The sequence below is a fragment of the Scardinius erythrophthalmus genome (assembly GCF_964197995.2).
Source record: "Scardinius erythrophthalmus genome assembly, chromosome: 20".
Lineage (NCBI taxonomy): Eukaryota > Metazoa > Chordata > Actinopteri > Cypriniformes > Leuciscidae > Scardinius > Scardinius erythrophthalmus.
In genome coordinates, this window is record NC_138240.1 from 23,422,233 (window position 1) to 23,449,936 (window position 27,704).

The window sequence follows — 27,704 nt, forward strand, 5'->3', positions numbered from 1 at the left end:
AGCATTCTCATTAGGATTCAAGCGCGATGCTCGCTAACTTAATTAAGCATAAGATAGACATGCGTATAGATGCAATCTGATCTCAATGTGTGTGAGCCCACGTTTAGTCCCCGTTCAAGGGTTCTCAAAGGACGTGATGATGCTATGATGGCAGAAAAGTGGGGCGTCTTCTCAGGTCTGGCTATTTGTGCGCTGCTTTCTTTTTCGAGAAGGTTTATGACAAATGGTGGAGTGGCAGCTAAACGAGTGTTCGACAGGAATCTGTTGATTAGCTCATTGAAGATGCAGTTGTTTCTCTTTCTCCTCCTTTTAGAGGCAATCATCTCTGAAGTGTTCGATGTATTGTCGCTTGCGTTCTCAATGAACCGAACGGTTACGCAACAGGCCTACTACAAGATTTAAAGAGAGAAAAACAGAGAAATTTGGTGTAATATCCAATAATCGTGTTAACCATATTGTACTGAAGCTGAGAAGTGCGGAGGAGTTGATTGATTGATGCATGAACATTAACTCAGTTTTCTGCAGTTTCATCTGACAGGTCTGATGGATGCTTTTTATAACAAACCCAATAAATCTGATAAAACCTGTCTTGAAATGCAAACTAAGTAACATTCTGCGACGTCCTACTAAACCTAAACCTTATATGCATTGCATATGAAACTGATCAATCCTTGTAAACAGCACACAAAGCAAATAGGACACAAAATATCACACAAAGCAATGACTTCCAGAATGCAATATTAGTTTTAGAATTAGACATTTGGGCATATATGGCAACTTGCGGCAGAATAAACTACACACACAGTATAAGCCTGTCATCTGTTTAGATAATCTGTCACAATTGTGTCTTTGTCTCTCTCTCTCTGTAGGTTTTTCATGCCTTCTCATTTTTACTGTTTTGCGTACACACATTAGTTTTCCTGTCATTTTTTACTTCTACTGTTTTATACAAGCTAAAGCTTACAACTCCTAAACCTAACCCTCACACAGATATTTTTGCAATTTTAGATTTTCATTAAGACATTTATTAGTTTTATTAAGCCATTTTCCTCACAATCTGCTGGCTAGTCGTCACATTAAGGTAATTTCAGGTTTTAATATTTTATATTGGACATATGCCCCCGGTTTTACAGACAAGGCTTAAGTCTAGTCCCAGACTAAAATGGATATTTTAGCTGTTTTAACTGAAAACAACTTGCACTGACAATATGTCACTGCCATTGTTTTGTCTCAAGATGCACACAAGCAATGCATTTTTTTTAAAGGCACGTTTATAAAAGCTACTTAAATGTCCTAATTAAACTAAGGCCTAATCCTGACTTAATCTAAACCATGTCTTTAAAACCAGGCCATTGTCTCCTAAATGTAGGTGAAATCTGACCCACACACGTACATGCACATTGTTCCCACAAGGAGTCGCTGTTGCTTTGCAGTGATTAGAATTTGATTATAATGACCATATTTATTGTCACTTATAATCATCATCAAACATGTGTAAATGAACTTCTGCCATGCCACATTGATGTCTACTTACTTACAAATTTGGGAACAGAGACTACGATAAACTGCCTAGAACTTTTTCCTTAGTGTCTCTTACTTCTTCCCTCTAAAGCAATCTTGAGGGAAACATTCTTTAGACAAACGCAGTTTTAAGTTTTGTAGTCTATTAAAAATCTGAAATGTGTTCTGATAGCTACTATGATGTTCAGGTGAAGCTTATTTGCACAGAAGCCTTGATGTGGATGGTGTGCCTCAGGTGATGCTTTAACCCTGCACCTCATTTTGGACTTGCCAGTGTCTTCGCTGGAGTGGAGAGGAGAGGTTGGCGCAGACAAACCTCTTCAAACCCACATGCACTTATTTTTCAGCACATATTTGCTGGTTTGTTTTCTTTTTTTATTAACACTAGAACGATATCCTGAGGAAGAAAATTTACCAAGTAATAACCTCTGCTGGTTATTTGGAGCGAGACCGCGGATATAGGAAGCGCAAATGGTGCAATCGTGCGCTTGAGCAACTTTTGGATGTGCGGGATGATTCCGCATTAGGATGTGAGAGCGGGTGAGGAGCAAACACGGATCCTGCCTTATGCGTCGCGCATCAGGGTAAAAAAAAAATCCCACAGAAACGCCACCCACCCTGCTAGACTTTATTTAGACAAAAGTAGCCAGGAACGGAAATTAAATTCACTCGCTGCTACTTAACACAAAAATACCGCAGACTGATCAGTTGGATACAGCGACGCATGGGAAAATATTTTGGATGTGAGAAAAGCACAATATTTGTGGAGGATCTGTCGCGCAACGAGGAGCCAGAGTGGCACCCTCCGGGATCTTGACTGAGCCAATAAATCCAATCTGATGCGTTACGGGATGTTCGGACTCTCAAGTCTTTTTGACCTGAAGTAAAGTAAACCGACCCCAGTGTGAACTGAAGAACATTATGATGAATGCGCCTGGATATCCTCCGAGAGCGATACTGGAACTTAATCGCGCAATTTTGTGATCATCTCTCCGCGCGCAAAGGGATCCCTTTTCACTTTCACTGCCCTTCCGAGCCATACAGTAAGATGGAAGTTTCTCACAGGGGGAGATCAAACATGTTGCGTCTCCATACTCTGCATTTCATTGTAATGCTGCTCAGAGGTAAGTTAAAGAGATGGGTTCTGCGCGTTTTTCCATATGCACCTTATATGGCTTATGGCACTTGCATCTCCCTATCAACTTTAGATCGTGGAGTGAATTTCATAGTTTAAATCTAAACTCTCTACTAAGGGTTCTGCATCTTATCTGTTGAGCTCGATGTGTCGTATTGTGTATGTGCGACAAGAAGGGGAACCTCACCGTAACGAGCGCGACATCACGGCCACTGATCTCACACCATTTGTGCTGCAGCTGGAGATTAGCGATGTCCGATTCGAGAACGAATCGTTCTTTTGAGTCGAATCTGTTTAATGATTCATTTGAATTAGTTCATGAAACCTGTCTGAATCGTTCCGAGTGGTCACAAACTAAAAAACTGAAATTCACTCATTGATTCGAGAATCTATTTCTGACATCGTAATCATTCCCAAATCGTAAATCGCCTTTTGATGAACTGATATTGATATAGTACACCCAAACATAAAAATAAATAAATCACCATTTACTCACCTTCAAGTTGTTTCAAGCCTGTATGAGTTTCTTTCTTCTGTTGAACACAAAATAAGATGTTTTGAAGAATCTCGGTAATCAAACAGTTGACGGGACTGATATCATGATATCAGTATATTTAAAGATGAACTTCTTGGTTGGGCATATGTCTTTGTTTAGTTTCGAATGGAATTTGCTCAATATTTTATACCTGCATACAGCTTGATTAGAACGTTTTACAGCCCTTAAAAATTCATGCCGGTATGTTAGTGTACCACTTGGCAATTACGCCATTTAAGAAGCGTTAAATCGTTTTTAAAACAACCAGACTATTCGTAAAAACTGATTTGCTGAAAAGAGTCAGACCACACACACACGCGCACGCACACACGCACACACGCACACTTGTACATCTTTGTGATTACATTCATTGACACAATGCAATATGTAGCTTCTTACCCTAACCTTAACCTAATTATGTCCCTTAAACCAGGTCCTGACCTTCAAACAGGCCTTTAAAGGGGTCTCAGAAAGTGAGGACCGGCCAAAATCTCCTCACTTTACTCTCTTGGTCCTCACTCCGATGGTCTAAAACTCAAGACTGGTCCTCACAAAGATGGTTACACACACACACACACACATGATGTTTTATATTTATGGAATACTCTGGGTTCGGGCCAAATTCCCGATTCCGGAGCCCTCCTGGAGAGCAGGCCAAATTTACATAATCTTTACTCTGTTTAATATGATGTAAGTGTGAACTTGTGAAACACACACACACACACACACACACACACACACACACACACACACACACACACACACACACACACACACACACACACACACACACACACACACACACACACACACACGTCTGGTTCACTATCTTTGTGGGGACTCTCCATAGACGTAATGGTTTTTATACCATACAAACTGTATATTCTATCCCTTACACTAACCCTACCCCTAAACCTACCCATCACAGGAAACATTCTGCATTTTTACTTTCTCAAAACAACTCATCCTGTGTGATTTATAAGCCTTTTGAAAAGTGGGGACCGCTGGCTTGTCACCACAATGTAGGTGATCTCAGGTTTTACTATTCTTATGGGGACATTTGGTCCCCACAATGTAATATAAACAAGGGCACACACACACACACACACACACACACACACACACACACACACACACACACACACACACACACACACACACACACACACACACACACACACACACACACACACACACACACACACACACACACACACACACACACACACACCACATTTTTTCACTGTTTTTCTCCACTGGTAGCTTTTCATTCACTCATCATTTGAAGCAGGCTACATTCAGAAGTTCAGTGGTCAAGCAAAGCTGTGTGTATGGTTTGGATAAATTGCAGAATTTGATTTTATTGTTATGAGGAAAGCTCCACTAAACTAAAAGAAATACAACAAATGCTCAGATTTTGCATGGTTTCCATTTATCATTGTAGAAAGCACAGTATATTTTTCTGTTTGTAAATAAGCATTGTCTCTGTGTCATTTAGCCTAGGTCATTTAGTGAGGGAGGGCAACACTGTTTCCTTGCACAGCTTTCCGTCTGGATGTTTTAGTGGTGTGGTTCACTACACAGGGGGAATTCAGGTAAATCAAGTCACGTTTGACATTTAAAAAGAACATTGTTTGAGTTACCTGAATTTACCTTGGTTTGTCTGTTGAAACGCTGTTGAAATGTGTCCATTATGAAAGAGGCCTATGATCGGGGGAAACACGGGGTCACGGTAGAGCGTCTAATTACTCTCCTCATTAAATATAAAGTACTTTGAATAAGATGGCATTTGGTCTTCATATTAGTCAGACAGAATGATAAGACGAACCTCTAAATGAATAAGGCCAGTGTTTTCTCTCTGTATTCATCTTTCAACCACCTTTCTTGTTCTCTCTCTATCTTTGGCCTTCCTCCTCCTCCTTCTGTACCTCAGTGGTGTAGTCTTGCATGAGAACATGTAGTAGTTAGCGCTGAAATGACCTTTGCATTATCCGGGTCTTTGAGCTTGATGTTCAGCAGGCCCACACATTACTCAGACTATTGTTTTAAACTTTGAGAAAAGTAAGTGGATTGTTTCATTATTAGGCTGGAGAGATGTACAGTATGCACATTCTGGAACAGCACACTGTTGCTGAAGTGAAAATAATCAATGTTGAATACATTTTTAAAGAGTGCTCTTAAACTAAAGTGAAATACTTTAGAGAGTTAGATTACATGAACTAGGAATGCATAAACATTTAAATTATGATAAGCTGATCATTATTTTCTGATAAATGGGACATGCAATTGCAGACTAAATTAAAAACAAAACACCAAAATCTAAAATCAATGGTATATGAATGGAACATTTTATATAATTTTTTTAATACATTTTTTAGAATACCTATAACAGTATTGTTAAATAATTTGTTTTTAAAGATGAACTTCAATAACAGTGAGTTTTAGATGAAAGCAAAAGTAATTCAATTCTTTCCCTGCCATTGACAGAATTTTCCGTCATTTATGACAACGCTTCCCCTCGCATGTCCTGATTTTGCAGGGTTAGACGTGTTCCTGGGTCAACATATTTTGTTTCTGCAATATTCCTGTCCGAAAATTGTATGCTAAGCATATCCCTACCATTAAATCTAACCCTACCCATTAGTTATCCCTAAAATCAAGGGGAAATGATGAATAACACTGATGTATAAGCACATTGTAAGCCTAAACTTGACATAAACTGTAAGTTTGTCCCTCAAATCAGATGGGTTGATTGGAATGTTGTTCCAGGAACATGTTGCCCTGGGTGAAATTATACCTTTCCCGCCATTGGTAGGGTGCACTATTATGCATTTTCTGAAATAGTACATAATCTAAGGATCCAAAAACAAGTGAAGCAGACGCAGAAACAAGCGATAAGCATTGCTTATGCACACGTGAAATAACGTGATCATCAAACATTAAACAGCATATAAATCAAAACTGCCTCATGTTCCCGAATGAAATGTCAACCCAGGAAGAGGTATTGGACTGTGGAACTTTGGGGGTGTTGATGGACTCTATCTACTCCATCTATGTTTTGATCATCGATCTGAACTTGATCCGGATGTAGTCTTTGACAAAAATGCAATTTTCTCAGCTTTTTGTACAAAATGTTGCTTTTCTTTTGAAACTTTAAAAGCAGAGGTTCTGTTCTTTCTTTTGACATATTGCATGTTCAGATATTCATAACAAAATATTCTGGAGGCAATGAAAGTTTTGTGAAAATGATCAAAAATGCTGACAGGCAACTTAAAAAAAAAAAAAAAAAAAAAAAAAAAACGCTGGCGGGGAAAGAGTTAAATGTAAAAATAGGCGAAAGTGAGGATGCATAATAACATTTTCAATATTAACAGATAGAATACATTAACAAATCTCAAATATCCAATAATCAAATATGCACAGTCAAGTGTATTACAAAAGTCACTATTGTGTGTACAAAGCTTCCTTTGGGCAGATTGTCACCCCATACAGCTAAATGACTTCAAAACTCAATATGAACTGAAACATTTGATGTGTTATGTCACATCAGAGTAATTACACCCAGCATTGTGTCTTAGAAATGTTGAAATTGAGATCAGCTCTCAAAAAAGAACATGTCAAGGCCATGAGTTCATTTGTTCAAGAGCTGCTGTGTTAAATGAAGACTGTTTGACTTTAACATCTTAACTGAATTTATATTGTGTTTCCACAAGGGCTTTCCCATGTCATGAACAAAATCTTTCAGTAGACTGAAAGAATAACAGCGACGTCAAACACGAAATGGCCTGTAAATTATACCACTTCTCTTTCTCTCAACCATCACGATTTCAACGATGACATCTAGATAAAAAGCCCTTCTCTCAGACCTTTAATAGAGTGCATTTTATCGTGATGGACCTGTTTGCTTAGAAAAGTTTTGAGTTACATCATGTCTTACTATGCCACCTTGTACTTTGTGCTGACCTTAAAAGGCAAAGTAAAGAGGTTTTTTGGCTAAAAGGTTAGCAGTTTTCACAGTTGAATGACTTTTAAAAATGGTATTTCTAATATTCAAGAGTAGGTGTAAAGGAAACTGTTTTTTTTTTTTTTTTTTGTGTCTCAGTCTCAATGAAAAGGAAAAAGTGTATTCCTTTTGTAGGAGTTCTGGGTCTGATGCATAAAACCTTCCATCCAATGCAAAATGGTTAATGTTTGGAGACCATGCATGTAAATATTACAGTATATACACCACACTGTGCATGGTGCATTTTATAAATCTTAGTTTTGTGAATGATTATGCATTGGCATTCACAAGCTTTTTTCGGCCATGTGATCAAATGTCGCAAAATAATGATAAATGGTTCATAAACCAATCTTTTGAATATTCATTATTTTATAAGCATATATGTGGCCTTTTGTCTACTTTACATGAAATAATTCAGAAAAAAAATGAATAACATTATCTAGGCTTCTGGTCTCTCGTATTTGTTTCTATTTAAAGATAGTATACTGAATGGTAGCAAGTTACCATTGCTGTAGTGCAGAATCTTAAAGTACTAATTTAAGATTTCAAAGACAATAATATGTGTGCAAGAGAAGTACAGGCTCTATATAATGCAGGGAAAAACCTCCCTGAAATCCCTGTTGTCAACTTGTTTCAAATAAAGCTTGCACTATGTATGAGCTTGTCATTTTCTTCACATTTGAACTGTCTTGGAAGGGCCAGAGTTGGGGTCGAGACCAAATGGTGTTTGGTGTTAAACTTTTTTTCGGTGTACATTGTATATTGTATAGTAAAATGGAGTTAAAGAAAATAGAAAAAGTGAAGGGAATATCAGGAATAGCCAGATTCAAACAGTTTAGTTTGAAATCTACAGATTCAATTATTTCGCACATTTCTGGAAGCTTTCCCAACAGAAAAGCCAACCATGTAGTTTGAGCTTTTCAGTTTTTATCAATTCCACAAGACAAAAAGCAGTAATCCTGTGCGGACCAAGGCCACCTCAGCTGTTCTGAGTATTTTCTGTTATTTATTGCTGATAGGGAATTCATTCTCCATTAGTGCCTGCAGAGCGCGAGCAGTTGTTTATGCCATTCAGTTGTACACAGAAAAAAAAAAAAAAAAAAACCTTCGGATTGCGACTTGTGCATTTAGTGAAGCATTCATTTCACTAGTCTGCATAATTGCAAACTTTATCGCGTCAAGTTTATATTTTTCCAATGACGTGTGGACAGGAGGATCTGAAAGGAGGCTTATAAACCAGATTATTCTACAGGCTTCAAAAACTCATACTTTTGTCCTTTTGCTTTCTCTCTTTTAAATACATGGAACATCACAAGGACACATTAAAATAAAGTATTACCAACTATTTTATTGCAGTTTTTGTTAACAGTGTCACAACATTTTTTTGAAAATATCAAGAGGAAATGCTCACTTGACATCAACTTCAGTATTTAGTGTAAGTAGATTTGTTTTCTAAACTCTAAACTTTTTTTTAGTTACACTTTATTTGAATGGTCCCACTTTAGACATTCTACTAACTATGCGTAACTCCAACTCAGAGTATTAGTAGACTGTTAGGTTCAGGTTAGTAGAATAAGTTGAAACGTAAAAGCCAAGTTACTTACTGTATAGTCAGTAGAATGTCTTTTGGGGGATCATCAAAATAAAGTGTTTGCAGATATTAAGCAGACAGTCTACTAATTCTCTAATCACCAGAGGTTGGCATGTAGTTGCAAAGTAACTTATTGTTAGAGGACCATTGAAATAATGTGTTACCTTTTTCATTAAAGAGTGAACAGAGCAATTTCTGTTCTCTATAAAAATGCATTGGTAGACTAGACTATTAGTGTATACTACTGAACTAATTATCAGTAGTAACATATACATCATTTAAATACTAATTTAAGTATCACATGTACACAATTGATTGGAGTGCAAACAAAAACATACTTTTTTTGAATGTCAAAGTCAGCACAGCAGTAGTATTTTAATATATAACTTGTTCACTCAGATAATATCATGTATACCGATAATGCACTCACTCTTCTGAGAGCAATTTTCTACTATGTTTGAAGAGTGCTGAAGCATGTAAGCTGTAGTTTTATACACCGAAAAGCATGTTCAGTGGTTAAGCGTTTGTCTCACCTGGGACCAAAACCAGCCATCCTTCTTAGGCTGCCTCATTACCCTAGAGCTGCTCTACTGCCCACCGAGATTACTGGACTACTGGGAGAGATTTCAACATTAAATGCATTTCATGAATGCCGACATACAATGCGCAGTTGACTAAAAACTCTCAATTGTGTTTCAAGCTTAATGGCTGATTATTAAGTTAAATGCAGAGGTTGATTTATTTTTTTTAGCTTTATTCAGACTGTTGTCCAGCTGTGGAAGCTTGTAATTATGACTTTTTACCCTACAATTCTGACTTTTTTCTCGCAAATGCGAGTGTGTATGTCACGATTCTGAATTTATAACTCACACTTGCCAGTTTTCTCAGTTTTTTTTTTTTTTTGTGAGGAAAAATGATAAACAGTTTAAATTCTGTGGTGAAAAAAAAAAGCTTCCATATCCAGCAACACTTTTAAAGGAACATGTCGACTTTTTGAGACTTTAGCTCATTCACTGTATCCCCCAGAGTTACCTTTTTCATCTCCATGCTTGCTGTAACTGTCTGATGCACCCACCGCTAGCCTAGCTTAGCACAATGACTGGAGGTAAACGGCTCCAGCTAGCATACTGCTCTCAATAAGTGGCAAAATAACGCCAACATTTTCCTATTTACATGTTGTGATTTGTATAGTCACAGCGTGTGCAAATAACAAGGTCACATGAGACACAGCCATCTTCTAACCGTATGCATACTGGGAACTCCGCAGAAGTAGCAGTGCTTCGCCTTCTGAGAATATAGTTCCCAGTATTTATATAGTATATATATATTTTTTGTCACTTATTGAGAGCAGTATGCTAGCTGGAGCCGCTTACCTCCAGTCTTTGTGCTAAGCTAGGCTAGCGATGGGTGCGTCAGACAGAGTTACGGCACGCACGGAGATGAAAAAGGGTATGTATGGACTTATCTAACTCTGGGGGATATGGTGAATAAAGTCCCAAAAAGTTGCCCGTATTCCTTTAACCCTGAAGTTGATTTCTTCATTGATCTTCTGCTGTCCCTGTTGTTATCTTTTTTTGTTAAAAACAAAACTCTTGGACTTCCGGGAGGCGCCATGTGAGAGTAGGATGCGTGCGAAGGCAGCTCCGTAACTTTTCATTTATTTGTGAAGCTACCCAAATAATATTTTATTTTCACGTCATTAAGTTTTAAATACCCATTTAAGATGCCAAATAAATCCAAAAAAACTACAGAACAAACGACTGAAACCCCGAAGGACACTCAGGATGACAATGGAAGTGAGGCTAGCACCGTGGCTAACAAGGCAGTGCTAGAGGGGATAGCTGCTCTACAATCAAATTTCCAACAATTTAAGTCAGAGATAGTTGAGGCTATCGACAAGAGAATAGATCAGTTCTCGATCACCATTAGAGCTGAACTAACTGCTCTCAAAAAAGATACTGATGTCACTATCTCAGCCATGAAAAGCACGGTGGATGTCCAAGCTAAAACAATGGCAGAGCTCGAACGTAGCGCAACTTTTACTTCCGACACGGTCTCCCAGCTACAAAAGGACGTTGAAAAGTTAACAAGCAGCGTCTTGCAGCTCACAGAGAAATGTACGGATCTGGAAAGTCGCAGTAGACGGCAAAACCTGCGCATTCTGAATATTAAAGAGGGCGAAGAGGCCGGGCGCAAGCCCGCTGACTTTATTGCGCACCTGTTGAAAAACGCACTTTCGTTGGAAACTCTACCATTGATTGACCGCGCCCACAGATCCTTGAGAAAACGCTCCGACAATACCTCATTTCCCCGGGCCTTCATTGCTAGGATGCATTACTTTCACGACTGGCAGGATATCATCCGAAAAGCTGCTCAGCTCAAGTCCATCACCTACAACGGAGAGAAACTTCTGATATTCCCGGACCTCCCAGCGGCCATATTAAAACAACGCGCCAGCTTTAATAGGGCTAAAGACCTGCTTCGAGATCGTCCAGGGGTCCGCTTTGGATTTCTATACCCAGCGAAGTTACGGGTCACACACAACGGAGAAGAAATGTACTTCACGGACCCGGTAAAGGCGTTCGCGTATGCAGAGCAACACTTCGGTGAGGGTAACGTGTCGACATGATAATCTCTCCTCCGATTGAAACTTTGTAAACAGGCTAATAGAATGCGGGCTGGAGCGCTTTTCGGACAGTTACAATGATGTGCTCCTCTTCTTTTTTTTTTTTTTTTTTTTTTTTTTTTGACGTGACTTGTTTAATACGCATTGTGTATATGCTTCACGGTTCGAATTTGTAAAAGACTGAGCTGCCTATGTTTGCAGACGACCATCTATAAGACCCATAGGAACTGTTCACTGAGCTCCTGATAGTCAGCTAACTTCGGTCAAGTTTATTGTATCTTGGTAAAATTCTGATCTGATGTTTAAGCAAGCCTGTGTTCTCAGGTACGTTGTTCTTTTGTTTTCTCTTTTCAGTTTTGTTGTGATAAGGGATCGCGGGAGGGGATGTTTAATCGGGTTCCGTCTGTGGGTGCGTACCGCGGTGAGGGGAGGTAACAAATGCAATGACTGATGGCTGCCACTCAGAGTATGACACCTGATAGAGGGGTGGGAGCGTTGACTTTTTCTTCCTGGAACGTTAAAGGCCTAAACAATCCTGTTAAACGGAGTAAAGTTTTGTGTCATCTAAAATCTATGAACACTGATATTATATTTTTGCAAGAGACACACTTTAAAAATGACTCTCACTCTAAGTTGAGAGCCAGATGGATAGGTCAGTCTTTTCACTCTTCTTTTGCATCCAAGGCTAGGGGTACTGCTGTTTTAATAAGAAAGGGGGTTCCGTTTAAACATAGGACTACGATTACAGATAAGGAGGGGCGATTTATTATAGTTGCGGGAGAAATATTTTCAACACCCATAACCTTAGTTAACATCTACGGACCAAATTTTGATGATCCTCGCTTTTTTCAAAATGTGTTTTCAAAGATTCCCGATATATCGAGTACTAATTTAATTATAGGAGGAGATTTTAATTGCGTCCTGGACCCATATTTAGACAGATCATCTGCTCAACGTGCTTCCCCCTCTAAGTCCAGGGACTTTCTTAACATGTACATTAAAAACTCTAATGTTGGTGATGTATGGAGGCTAGCCAATCCAACTGGGAGGGACTACTCCTTTCATTCACAAGTCCACAATGTTTATACCCGTATAGATTACTTTCTAGTTGACTTTAAGTTAATTCCTTTTACGTTCAATGCCACTTATCATAACATTCTAATCTCGGACCATAGTCCAGTTACATTTGCTCTAAAACTATCAGAAATTGTAACAACTCAACCATTGTGGCGGGCAGACCCCTATTTATTAAAGGACACAAAATTCTGTGAGTATTTGCGTACACAACTAGAATTATTTTTTGAAACTAATGATCAAGCGAATACTTCCCCTTCTCTCTTATGGGACACCTTTAAAGCTTATTTACGGGGCTGTTTTATCTCCTTTAAGGGTGCAAAAAATAAACAAAATGCAGCAGCTTTACAATCTTTAGAAAGACAGCTTTGTCAATTAGATAATGAGAATGCTACAACACCCTCTTCAGAACTGCACAAGAAAATATTAAATCTTAGATATCAGTACAATAAGATTATATCTGAAAAGTTTTCAAGATCTCTAATGTTTATGAAACAAAAATATTTCGAACTTGGTGATAAGCCACACAAACTGTTATCCAGACAGTTGCGAAAGCTGGAAAATGACCGTATAATTCATCAGATCAAATCGGAATCTGGGAATTACTTATTTTCTCCTTCAGAAATTAACAATCGTTTTAAACAATTTTATGAATCATTGTATGCTAGTAATACAAGTGATGATCCCTCCATCATGGAGACCTTTTTAAACCGCTGTAATCTACCAACGCTAGACCAGGAAGATGGAGAATTTCTGGGAGCTGACCTAACATTAGATGAGTTAAAGAGCACTATAAAGTCACTTAGGGGAGGTAAATCCCCCGGCCCCGACGGAATCCCTTGCGAGGTATATAAAACATTTACTGATTTATTGGGGCCCTATATGCTTAAAATGTTCTCTCAGGCTCTGGAGGTGGGACGACTGCCTCAGTCGTTTAATGAAGCGGTTATCACAGTCCTACCTAAGAAGGGCAAGGACCCTGAGGAGGTCGGGGGGTATAGGCCAATTTCTCTCATTAATGTGGACCAAAAAATTTTAGCTAAGACATTAGCCATTAGACTTAATACGCTTTTAGGAAAATTAGTGAAACCTGATCAGACTGGCTTTGTTTCAGGTCGTAGCTCTTTTAGTAATCTTCGTCGCTTGTTTAATATTTTATATTCTTCCCAGACCAACCGGTCTGATCTGGTGATTTTGTCTTTAGATGCTGAAAAGGCATTTGACCAGGTTGAGTGGCCTTACCTCTTCGCTCTGCTACAGAAATTCCATATGGGAAATAAATTCATCACTTGGCTTAAAATTATATATAACAATCCTAGAGCGCGTATACTTACAAACAGAATTTTGTCACCATCTTTTACTTTATTTAGGGGTACTCGACAAGGTTGTCCGCTTTCTCCCCTTCTGTTCGCATTGGCCATTGAGCCTCTAGCGGAAGCCATTCGCTCTGATGAGAGAATTCATGGGCTCCATACTAAAACCACTATAAATAAAATTTCTTTATATGCGGACGATGTCTTACTGTATGTGACTAAACCTGCGTCTAGTATCCCTGTAATCTTAGAAGTGATAGAACAATTTGGCTCATTTTCAGGCTACAGAATTAATCTAAATAAAAGTGAACTCATGCCAGTTGGGCTTAAAGATCTTTCACAAATTTACCCAGTTCGTTTTAAAATAGCTAAAGATAGATTTACTTATTTAGGAATAATTGTAACTAGGAAGTTTAGCTCTTTACGAGAAGCCAATTATGCCCCCCTTTTAGAAAAATTGAAAAGAAATATTCAGTTCTGGAGAACTCTTCCTATCTCGTTAATAGGTAGAATAAATGCCATCAAGATGGTCTTTCTCCCGCAACTATTATATCTGCTGCAAAACACCCCTTTATTTCTATCCAAATCCTTTTTTAAGCAACTTGATTCTACTATCTTACCCTTTATTTGGAATTATAAAAACCATAGAATTAAACAACTACATCTTTCCAAACCCAGAAAGGTGGGGGGTCTTGCTTTTCCGGACTTCCGCTGCTATTACTGGGCGGCTAACCTCAGAATTATTTCAATAATATTAAATGATAAAAGTGGACAACTGAACTGGCTCAGATTAGAACAGGATGAATGTACCCCCTATGATCTTGGTGCTGTGATTCTTTCACCAACAAGCTGTAAAAAAGAAATCTACAGATGCAGCCCCGTAATTAGCAGTGTGATTCGTATTTGGAAACAAATTAGAACTCATTTTGGGGTGGAGTCGTTACCTTTATCAATTCCCATAGCTGACAATCCCTCTTTTATACCCTCCATATTAGATAAAGGTTTTCAGCAATGGAGAGATTCAGGAATTCACGCAGTAAGGGATCTGTATCAAGATGGTACATTCGTCTCCTTTGAAAATTTTCGGGAGAAATACAAACTTCATAGAAGTAATTTTTTTAGGTTCTTGCAAGTCAGGAACTATGTACAATCTTACTTAAACAGGTTCTCTACAATTAGCCCTTCTTGTCTGGACACCTGCCTTAATCACTATTTCGGTAAAGGGAAAATGATTTCCTGCATTTATAACACCCTCCAGGCCTCCCAATTGCCCGCTACATCTTCTATCAAGAGTTTATGGGAGGAAGAATTAGGGTCAGAGATTTCTGATGAGTTATGGTCAGATAGCCTGGAAGAGATTAACAGATGCTCTATAAACTCCAGACATTGTCTCATCCAGTTCAAAATCTTGCACAGACTACACTATTCTAAAACAAAACTATCCAGAATATTTCCAGGGGTCTCTCCAAAGTGTGACAGATGCAGGACGGCGGATGCGACCCTGCTTCACAGTTATGCATTATGTCCCAGTCTTCAAAACTTTTGGTGCAAGATTTTCAATGTCATCTCTGAAATCACGAATCAATATATTGAACCAGATGAGTTTTTAATTGTGTTTGGGGTTTCAAGATACGAGCTCTGTTTGTCCAGGTCTCAACAACAATTTCTTTCCTACGGGCTTTTAACAGCGAAAAAGCTTATTTTAACTTTCTGGAAAAGCAAATTGCCGCCTTCTTTCCAGCTTTGGCTTGACGAACTTACAAATACTCTGCATCTGGAACGTATACGGCTCCATCTAAGGAATAAAAGGCAACAGTTTGCTAAAATTTGGGAACCCTTCTTAAGGTATTTAGGTGGAGGAGACTTGGAGGAAAGAGATGATGACTCAATTTGAGTTGGATCAAAGACCACTCCAATGTTGGTAGCTGTTTATCTTTTGTTTGTTTGTTTAAGTTCTCCTTTCCATGCGGTGCGTATCAGACGGATAGGGAAGAGGGGTGGGTGGGTTGTTCTAGAAATTTTGTTAAAAGCTTCTGTATGTTGGAATATATGCATACGTTTGTGTGTAGTTGGCATGTACAGGCATGTTCATGTATAGGCATGTTAGTGAATATATATGTGTGTGTACAAATGTATGTATAATATAAATATATTGATTTTGTATGCATAAGGAAAAGACGGAGGATCTTCAGATGTAAATTTGCTAAGAATATCTGCACATTATTTCTCCAATAAAAAAAAAAAAAAAAAAAAAAAAAAAAAAAAAACTCTTTTTTTGTTGCTGTTGTGTAATATTCTCAAGAGAAATGTGGTGGTTAAAGAAGAAAGAATAGCAAATGAAGTTATTTTAAAAGCACCCCAGAGGAAAGAGATGCAGTAATTACACAAAGACTTGCATTATATCCCACAAGGATAAACATTAAATATCAGCGTTTCTTCTGCCGAGGTCAGGTTGTTTAAGGTGAAGTGTAGAGATACCAACTGCAATTGCAAAAATAACTACATTTTTACATTTTCTAAAGAAAATGCCACTGGTGCTGAAAGTATTTGTTTTGTGGGTAGTTGCCAGGGTGTTGCTGAGTGGTTGTTCACGATGTGGATGGTTGGGTTACTATTTTGAAAAAAATACCTAACCCTTGAGCAATGGTATACATGTCCACTGGTGCGAAGTGAGCAGACATGAGCAGGCATACTGAATTCATTCTCTATTGAAGCTGAGCGCCAGGCTCGCACGGGGGATTGTGGGATTGACAGCAGAGCAGTGCAAGCGGTGACAGCATGAAAAAGTTGCTCAAATGCTCATATCATATTACTATAATTTTGGGGACATCAACCTCCCTAGCTTTTATTCTCAGCACAGTCACATTAAGATGGAATAGGAGGAAGTATTTTACCTTTTAAATTGGTGTATAGTGTAATTTTTCTTAAAATGCAATCTCACTGTAAATGTTACGCTTGGGAGAGTGTGAATTTCATCCTGTTGCTTCTAGAATTGCTGGTTCAAAACAGTTTGGAGAATAAATAAAGCGGGTTTATATTGGAATAGTTATTTAATCACCTGTGCGGGAAAATTTGCCAACTCAACTGCTTTCAAGTACCGATTCAGGGAGGCATTTACAGAAAATTGTAGTCAATTACTATAATCAATTAAACTCCCTTCACCTCACCAAAAAGGTTATCTCTTGATTCAATGCTGAATGTTAAGGGCACACATACAGTAAGGTTGTTTTTCAGTTATTGCTGCTTAGGTTATAATGTTTTTGTGACAGGTTGACAGGCGATGTAGTGTTATGTCATTTTGAGGGATGTGGCGATAATAAATGGATTTGTTACCTGAACAGTCTTGCCTGTTACTTCCTTGGGTGTAAAGTAACGGTACACAAAAATGACAGTTTTCTTGGTTCGGTATGTTTTTGGTATAGCAGCAGGGAAAAAAAACATAATTGCTTATTTTTTTATTAATCCATTTACTTAACAAACACACTCTTTGTACGGCAGTTCATGGTGCTGTCGTAAATTGGAGAAGTGTCACTACCTTTGGATGCAAAATATTTTAGCAAAATGTACTGTATAGTTAGTTTAGTTAGAATTATTGTGCTTCCATTTTATTATTTGACTTGAATAAAACCAGTTATTTAGATGTTACCACATGAATCACGTTTTAGATGTTCAGAAAAAAATAAATGTTTTTACAGCACAGTACAGTATTGATTCCTCTGTTATTCACTACTGAAGAATTCACCCTTTAATTAGCAGTGTGATGAACTGTATCTGTTTGATACCATTACAAGTGGTACAAGTGATTTCTCATTAAACATTAATAAGATGCATTCATTTGCTCACCCTAAAAGGACAAGCAGAATTTAAATTGGTAAAGAACAAAAGGGCCTCATTTGCTTTTTTCCCCCCTCAATATTTTGACCACTAACAAGAAAACACAGGTTTTTGATGTTTTGTATTTACCCTTTATTTACCTTAATTGGATTGCATGTGACTGTAGCTCATTATGGTAATATGACCTACTTAGTCACATCAATTTGCTTGTTTTGAGTTTAAGGATATTTAAATGCAATGTTTTATTAATGAATAACATATTTGTGAACATTTATATATATATATATTTTCTCCTCGCCCTGTACTCACGTACCGCCATCTGTTGTTCATTAACTTCTTGATTCTCAATTATTATCTAGTATGGCATTATTGTTTCATGATTTTTAGTCTTGCTTTTCTAAATCTTTTTTTTATTATTATTTAAATTTTAATGAGGTTAATTTTATTTTATGAGGTCATGGTGGTTTTTGGCCCATTCTCAGGAAACTGTGGCAATTGTGACTTATTTCCCATGACTTGTTACTGAAATTAACAGGTTACTAAACGTAGTGACATTATTTAGATAGAGACTCACAGATAAATGTAATTCTGTTTTATAGAATACAACTTTCTTTCAAGGTAAATTTAGCCTTTTTTTAAATTAAGACCAAGTCATGATTTCTCTGTATTTTTTTTTTTTTTTTACGCTTTACAGCTTCTTTTAAGAAAACTGAAAATTGTATCCCTCATTTTCTTTTGAACAGGTTATGTGACATGTCCCCCTTCATAAATAGGTATTATTTAAGTATAAGTATACTTGGCCTCGCTAAATTCAATATTTACTCATACTTTCTAATTGGACAGTAGAATTGGACCCAAAATATTTTGACCATAACAGGGTTGTCACAATGCTATGTTTTAAATACAAAATTCTGTCATGAAACTCTAGGGGCCATATTTTAACTATCTAAGCGCATGGTCTAAAGCGCAGCGCGATTGCACTTAGGGCGTGTCCGAATCCACTTTTGCTAGTTTAACGATGGGAAAAATGGTCGGTGCGTGCAGTGCATGGTCTAAAATAATGAGTAATGGGTGTGTTTTGGCAATAACGTGAAATAAACCAACCAGAGACCCATCTCCTATTCCCTTTAAAAGACAGTTGCGCTCGCGCCATGGCGGATTGCTACTGTATTTACATGACGGAATTTGCAAGCGGAAAGACTGAACGCGTCCCCAGAGAGCAAATGGATCTGCTCGTGCACGAGGTAAAAGCGCGCAAGCAGACCATCTACGGGACAAGCCGGATTCATTTCCACCATATCTTTGTGTACACAATATTAATCTTTTACATCGTAATCCTTTTGTTTTTAATATTTGGCTAGTTTGTGTGCTGCTGCGCATCCCTGTGTGTGTATTAAGCTGAGTGTGTGTGTAATAAGCAGAGTGTGTGTGTAATAAGCAGAGTGTGTGTGTGTGTAATAAGCAGAGAGTGTGTGTAATAAGCAGAGTGTATGTGTGTTGTGGACCCACCTAGGCACACATTACTAATGTGCTCTTTAAAGAACAAAAAAAATATTGTGCCATTGACTTTAGACAAGGTTTTTGTTGGTCAATGGCGCAGTCTATTTCAGTTGCCTCAAAATAGCAATGCAGCAACAATACGCCCGGACACACCTCGTTTTCAGACCAGCACGTCCATGGGCACACAAATGGGCGCAAATACATTTGCTATTAAAACAACGTGGCGCAGGATGTGAAAATGATAACTGCGTCGGGCTGAAACTAGAAAAAGACACTTGTGTCGCACTCGGTGCTGCATTGCACCAGCTGTATGATAGGGCCCTAGATGGTGCAGGCTGATAGGTAACTCAATCTGCTTGCAATCACAGCATTCTGTATAGGGCACAGCTGATTGGTTCCTGCTGTATCAGTAGCCAATGAGCTTGCTACTCAACCTTCAAATATTTGGTCAGCAATTGCTATATCCACTTGCAGTGCGCTTTCAGAAACCCTTCACCTTCCCTACGGGTTATTCATGTACGCTGTATTGTTCAGCAGCAGCATGTTGTATATGCAATAGCAGTAGCAAGTCCTGTACTTCATTTGCAGCAGCAGCAATAACAGCAGCAGCTTGGACCATTGTAGCAGATCTGTTCCTCCAAGACCAAACATATCAACACTGTCATATCTATAACCATGCTAAACACTCTGAGAGTTTTCATGACTGAATTATGGTTTTATTTTATCACAAGGAGCAACAACTGAGTGATACTACCAACATGTAACTGTGTATATGACAGAATTCATACACTGTTATTTAAAAGTTTGGGGTCAGTATATTTGTTTGTTTTTTAAAGATTCTTGTTCACCAAGACTGCATTTATTTTATAAAAACACACACACAAACATTGAAATTATGAAATATTATTACAGTTTAAAATGTTCATATATGATATATATATATATATATATATATATATATATCAGTTATATATATATCTTGAGCATACATCGGTTGTGCACTCATTATTCCGGTGCATTGTGGGATTGAATGAGTAAACTTGATAACGTTCACTATGGTTTCAGAAACTACAAATGGCTGTCCCCTCAAATAGTGCCCTATTTAAGGGTATAGGGTCGATTTCGGAAACAGCACTAGTTTCCTAGTGTGTGACCTAGTTTCCTAGTTGTTTGTTACCTATAGCAACCTATTGTGTCCACCTGCCCCTTGTTCACTTATTTAGTCTCTGTTTAAATATTCCCTGTTTAGTTTAGTTCCTTGTCCATTCTTGGGTCTGTTTTAAGTGGTTGTTTTGTTTCTGCGTTTTGATCTCTCTCCTGAGTGTTTGTTAATTTGAGTTCTTTATTAAAGTTATACTGCTTCAACTAGATCCTGCTCAAACTCATCCTTGCTGCAACCTTGCTATGACAGGTAGCGTATATCTAAGTGTATGAATTACAAACCATGGCAGGGTTGAAATAATGTAACTGCATACAGTAGGACTGGGGCAAAAAGTTTAAGATTCAGCCATTGAAATTTGATATTTCATGACCACTAAACAGATTTTTTTAAATAAATCTGCAGCAGTCACAAGTAAGAGCTCTGTAAGTTGTTTACATTCATTGTTATAGAAATGTTATGTGCTTTGAGGTAATTTAACGCTGCCTCTTATGACACTTTGCTGAATCTGCTCTGACTGTGCATGACCTGTGCGTTCATGTGTTTTGAAGGAGTCATGCTTTGGAGACACTCTGGGAGGGATCTAATGCTTTCAAAGTGAGCTTGCTGTTGCTACCCTCTCCGAAAATGCCTACCATACCTTTAAAGGGGTCATGACATGAGAATTGGTGACATGACCTTGATCTTTTGGTATATAAGAGGTCTTTGTACCATTAAAACTTTCTGCAAGTTTCATAGCTTAAGACGTCCTCCCCATTATAAACGAAGCATTTATTTAATCAAGCTCTAATAACAGCTCGTTGGGGATCCATGGTAAGAAGTGACGTCACGCAGTCGTTTGCATATGACCGCCTCCAGTGCAAGACAACTACGCCTCATTTTGCATCATTGCATCGTTGTCACCCCACAGGTGTTCAGTCGACGTGCAGCGAGTGTCGGTTTACAGAAGATTGCGATGCCAGATGCCACGCAGATGTGCTGTTCCTGGCTGTGGACAAACAAAATGTTCGAATACGCTGCCGAACGATCCAGACGTCAGGGAAAAATGGATGCAGTTTATTTTTTGCGGACGTCCCAGTCACGGCAGTGTTAATTTAAGCGTGTGTTCTCTACATTTCAAGGATGACTGTTTTGAGAACAAATTGCAGTATGATGCTGGCTTTGCCAGAAAACCTTTGCTTAAAGATCAGGCCGTGCCGACTATTCTGGGTCCCAACGACGCCGCAAACTGTAATGTATTTCATCTTAAAACTACTTTTAGCCAATCATAACAGTGGGTGTTAACACTGAACTCTTAAAGGGGAAACACCCCCAAAACAGACTGTTTGAATCAGAGGATGAGAAACAGGGTGGGAAAAGGTCATAAAGCACTACAATTTTTAATTTTTTTGTCCAAAAAACTATAATAATACTTGCAATAATAATAATTAAACTGAAGGAAACATAATAAAACAAAAACAAAAACCATGTCATGACCCCTTTAAGATAAAGTTCCTTTTCTTGGATAAAATGTTATTCAGGAATAGAACTGAGATAACCGAATGACATTTTATTTTCTTTCAGTAAATATTTGAAGCCTTTGCTTATAAAACCCTGCATTTCACTCTTTTCAGATATTTTTAGATAGCGCTTATAATGAACAGATAAAGATACAGATACTCCCCATGGGAGCTTCCCTGTCCTCATTTGGTCTTCGTCTCTTTGCCAGAGCACAAAACAGTAAACATGAGTTAATATGTTTTTTAATTAAGTACAGTAGTCGAGGAAGGAAGGGTGGAAGAAACTTTTCTGCTGATGTTGTCTAAAGTTTCCACTTCATGGGGGAACAGTATGCTTACACTGAAATTATGGCATGTACTTCAAAGATTTTACTTGTAACCAGGATTTAATGAAGCAGTTATTGAATATGTTTAATAAGTGAGGGACAGGGTCAAGTCCTACCACACCCAGGGCCAGATCATGGCCCCATGAGGCCCCATGACACGTCTTAGGAGGTCGGTCTATAGACCCATTATTATACTATTTTAAGTGACGGCAATTTGCCTCCTCCATCCTGTAGTAGTGTATACATGTCTTGAGCATTCAAACTAGAAACACACAAAGAAATACACAACTTTTGTATTGGAAATGCACTCATTCATTGTTTTCTGTATGTAAATGTGGCAATTTGAGATGAACAGTACTTTTGAAATACGTTTAAAATCTAGACTAATAAAAGTTGTTTAATTTTACATGAGCCACATGGGTCATCTTAAAGAGACTGGCATGTTTGACCAGCCAAAAAACTGCTGGGTTTTTCTTGGTAAATCCCTGTTTTTGGCTTATTTCAGTCAGAAAATGTATGTATTTTTGTGCTATTGTTATTGTTCTTTTGAAATATTTTAATAACATTATTCATATTTGAATGAGTTGCTATATTGTTACAAAATCAGAACTCACAAAAGTGCCAAGCTCGTGCTGAGGGGCCTAAAACATGTCTGTAATAATTTTTGGACAACACTTTGTGCATTGGGACATTATATTGCTGGAACTGGGAAATAGCATCCCCCGAACTTGGTAGCGCACAAACATCTCCAGTATCATTTGCATGGTGTTTATTTTAGATAATATTTCCTGTATTGGAACGAAGGGGCCTATTCTGCACCATGGAACAGTCCCAAACCATTTTTCCTCCTCCACCAAACTTTACAGTTGGCATATGCATTTAGGCAAATGTTGTCAGCCTTCCAGATATTGTGAAATGGCATGTAAATCATGATCACTCGAGAGATCGTCTTTGTACTGATCTCAGACTTTTGTGCAGCTGTACTCCCAATGAAACCTGTTTAATGAAGCCCACGCACAACTCTAGTGCTGATATTGGTTCCAAAAGTACTTTGGTGCTCGGTAGTGAGTGTTGAAATTGAGAATAGATGATGTTTACATGCTGAGCAGTTGTTATACATCCACAGTAACAGTGCTAACAGCAACTAGCGATACAGCAACTTGTGCGATCACATTCACAAACTTGGAAATGGCGCTCTCAGTCATTGTTCCCTCATTAAAAATAGCTATAAGAAATTCATAGTATTTAATAGTATTTTAGTATAGCCTGCAGATAAATTAATTACTATAAATTAATAGTATTTTAGTATAGCCTGCACACAATGGCAATCATGCAGGCGTACCAAGCAGACCTGCTCAGAGACCAAGATGAGGGCGAGGAGGTCGGTGCCGACGAGATTGAAGAGCTGCACTGGGCCACTCTCCACGCCACTAAGGAGGCGGCCCATGCCATCTGGCGCTCCATGGTTGGTGGTGGCAGAGAGACATTTATGATTGAACATATCGGCCATCAAGGAGAGAGATAGAGGGCCCTATCATATTACGCAGGGTGCGAAGCGAGTGTTCTTTGCTAGTTTCAGCCCGACGCAGTTAACATTTTCACTTCCTGCGCCACGTTGTTTACATAACAAATGCATCTGTGCCCATTTGTGCGCCCATGGGCGTGCTGGTCTGAAAACGAGGTGTGTTAAGACGCATTGTTGGCGCGTTGCTATTTTGAGGCAACTGAAATAGACGCAATTTTTTTTGTTATTTAAAGAGCGTGTGCGCCTATAGGCGGGTCCTACACGCGCCTACTCTGCTTATTACACACACACGGACACAAACCAGCCAAATTTTAAAAATAAAAGGATTACAATGTAAAAGATTATTATTGTGTACATAAAGATAGGTGGAATCCGACTTGTCCCCTAGATGGTCTACTTGCGTGCTTTACCATTCCCATCGTTAAACTAGCAAAAGTGGATTCGGACACGCCCTAAGTGCGCTTTAGGCCATGCGCTTATATCGTTAAAATAAAGCCAAATGCATGGGGGGGTGGCTCGACCTCCTTAACACCGCAATCCCCCTCAGCAGCGAGAGCTCTCCTCAACAGCGTTTCCCTCCTTCCTCCCAGGCTTCGGCACCAATGTAGCAAGGTTAGTAATTCATGGAAGGAGGAGGTGGGAGCCGGCGAACATTCAACACACTTTAATAATCCAAAAAGAAAGAAACACAAAACGAAAGTAAAGATGGCAGCCCCTCAGAGCTCCTCCGTGAGATACGTGGCCGGTGTGGCGCGCAGATGATGCTCGTTAGTAATCTCGTGCCGTTCTCTCACGGCCCTCGGCCTCGTCCTGCTTGCCACAAATATTAAGTATTATTAATTATAATATTACTAGTGTTGCTTTCGTCAACGAAAATTATGACGAAATATTGTCGTCAACGAACCGTTATCACCTGACGAAAACGAGACGAGACGTAAATGCATGGTCATGTGACGATGACTAAAATACATGTATAATGCAATATCGTTGACGAATAAAAACGAGACTAAATGTGGTTTAAAAAATAAAAACTATGCTAAAATGTCTCTTCATTTTCGTTGACCAAAACGAGACGAAACGAAATGTAACGTCACGACGAATGAGAGAGTTGTGCGTGAACCCATAGCTTTGTCGGCTTTAAATTCTGGATTGCGATCTGTTCACCCGATTATCAGCGAATTTAACCATATATTACTCCATTAGTTATTCTATTAAAATGTCTCATTGATATATTTGACACATTCATAATCATTACTTTTGCTGGTTCTTTGTGACAGCTGTTATGTGTGTTATTGGCAGCGTCTCTTGTTACATGAACACGTCACCGCATCAGCGCCAGAACATGGAGATTTTATTTTAGAGTATAATCGCACAACCTATTCGATATTTTATAATTAAATAAACTAATCGAATATCAAAAAATCGTGACTCATCCCTGCATGGAATCTCTTGTTTCTTTTCCCAAATCTTCACTCACGTCACGTCTCACCCATTTTCTAAAGGTATTATAAACGTTTCTTGGTTCGCTTTTAATTAGGCCTATTATATTCGTATTCTTTACTGTGGTAAAGTAGAAAAACGCTGTAGGACAGATAGCCTACATTTGTACTTGCATGTCAAAATCTTTTTAACACAGTTTGTGCTTGTTATATTAGACATTGGGCGCGAGTTTAGTTGTAAAGCGCGTTTGACACGTGTGGGTGATTTTTAGTTTCACTTTCTCTGGCAGCGCAATCTCAAACACAGCCTAAATATCTCGCCCTTGTGGAGGATAAAATTCGCTCTTCAAACCAATTTACATCAAGTAGAAAACACGAAGATATCATAAAGAGATCGATATCTTCGTGTTTTCCTGCTCGTGTCCCACATCCCTCTCAAAGCGCAGAGTGTATCACGCGTCTTTGTGTGGAAATATAAAACGAGTTTTTTTTTTTTTTAATAACCCCCCAACCACCGCCGGTAGTTGGTCCATTACCGCGGTGGTAAAAAAACCTGCCACCGTCACAGCCCTAAATATAGGCCTACTAAATAGCCTACTAAATAGTCTATAATAAGATAGCCTTGTTTGAAATTCTATACTGACTGGGTTAAATAGAATCGCATTACTAAAAAGAGACTAAAATACAATTTTCATTGACTAAAACTAGACTAAAATGTCATCAGTTTTCGTCGACTAAAACTAGACTAAAATGTCATCAGTTTTCGTTGACTAAAACTAGACTAAAATGTCATCAGTTTTCGTCGACTAAAACTTGACTAGACTAAAAAGAGTATGAATGTGACTAAAACTAATAAAAACTAAAATGACAGCCTGACACAACGACTAGACTAAAACTAAAATTAAAACAGGCCGCCAAAAACAACACTAAATATTACATATAATACTTGAACATCAAAATTTGAGTGATGTACTGTATTTTTTTATTTTATTATATAACTTTGTCTTATTAAGTGTTACTTAAGTAGTTATATTGGGAAAATCCTTGAAAATTATTGATTTGTTTGTTCATTCGTTTGTTACATAATAACTATTTGAGTTAGATGGCATATTGGGTTGTCACACGTTAATGAGGCTCACAGTCTGGTAAAGTCGGTAGGATCTTCCACAAGTAGTGTTTAACAAGGCTCACAATAATCATTTTTGGGTTTCATAAAACGTCCAACTCTTCTTTCTTGGCACGTCTTCAAGAAAAGTCAGAAGACATATTAAAAGGCACCCAAGCCGAACACACACCACCTCGGTTTTAATTATTTTAAAGTGTTTTATTATAATTACAATATTATAACTATAATATTATTATTGTTTTAGGTTTTTTTTTTTTTTCTCTGTTTCTATAAAAGCAGGAAACTAAAAAGAGATTAGCCTAAGTATTAAGTTAAGGCTATTTTAGGATAACAGCTTATTTTAATATTCCTGGTCTTATGCATGATTGACAAACACATTGTCACAATTTGTCCTGTTAATCAGTGTTCATCTGTGTTTGTATTTAGTTCCATTCTGTTCAGTCAGTCCTTGTCTTATCTATGTCGTATTATGTGTGTGTGAACCTTCTGTCTGTCTTTGATGTAGGCTACCTGTATGATTTATATTGTTAGTAAAAGTTTGCATTAGAACTTTTATTTCCTCTTCGTCTTCTTCTGCCTACACCACGACACACAAATTTTAATAAGATTTTTATTTTATTTTAAAGCATGCATAAGGATTTTGTAGTTGTTTCTTGTTTATTTTTCTGGTGAGACACCTTATGCCTGATCTTCCCAAGGGCAACGTGAGTCAGGACAGCCAGTGCCCAAATAATGTCGCTTTGTGTTGAATGTGCGAATGTCATTTCATCTTCAAAGGGGAATCCCGAATGTCACTCCCAGCGCTCTAATGAGTCTGATTTGAGTGTGAGGGTCACAATCAATCTAAAGCTGAAACAAGTCTCTTCTCATCATTTCATCACTCCCACTATCACACTTCCAGTGTTTCATCCTTCAATCACCGAAAACCCAAATGACTAGCACAATCACTGCGCCGGTATTCAGAAGTCAGTGGCGGCATGTAATGGAGTGACACATCTCTTCATCACACTGTTTTTTAATGTTTACATAATCATCCTTTTACAATGGACTTAGTAGCCTGGGGCCTGTGAGCATTAGGATCTGAATGAGTCTCACAATAAGCGGCAGCTTGCAAAAAGGAACCTGTCTGTCAATCACGCCTATGCTGTGCTGAAGAGTTTAGCTGTCTCTTCAGAGTGCCCACAAGGATGAAAGAGTGGAAGATCATGATGAATGAAGTGAGAGTTAATTGAAATGAATCATTCTGGAAATCTGAAAAGGTAATTCGCTCCGTGCACAAAATGGCGACCGTTGACGTTTCGAACTTGAGTGTGTGGGCCAGTACTTCCGGTGAAAACTTCCGGTGATCTGACAGCGAGAGCGGGAGACAACAGCGACCGAGTTCCATTACCACAGCGATATTTTTCACATTGAGTGTTTTTAGGATTCAAGGAGGTGACTTGCCTTTCAGAGGGTGACAGCCTCAGCACTTCATTGTTGTGTGCCGTTATGTACAGTT

General features: G+C 38.4%; 1 protein-coding gene across 1 annotated transcript in view; it reads left to right on the top strand.

The window, feature by feature from the left end:
- Positions 1–2,560: 2,560 nt before the first annotated feature.
- Positions 2,561–27,704, top strand: part of LOC308680196 (transmembrane protein 132C) — a gene marked incomplete at its 3' end in the record, with an annotated part of 322,165 nt that continues 297,021 nt past the window's right edge. Inside the window, exon 1 of the mRNA XM_081348194.1 lies at positions 2,561–2,645. Coding sequence (XP_081204320.1) covers positions 2,570–2,645 — 76 coding nt within the window. The 5' untranslated portion in view covers positions 2,561–2,569. The remainder of the gene's footprint in view (positions 2,646–27,704) is intronic.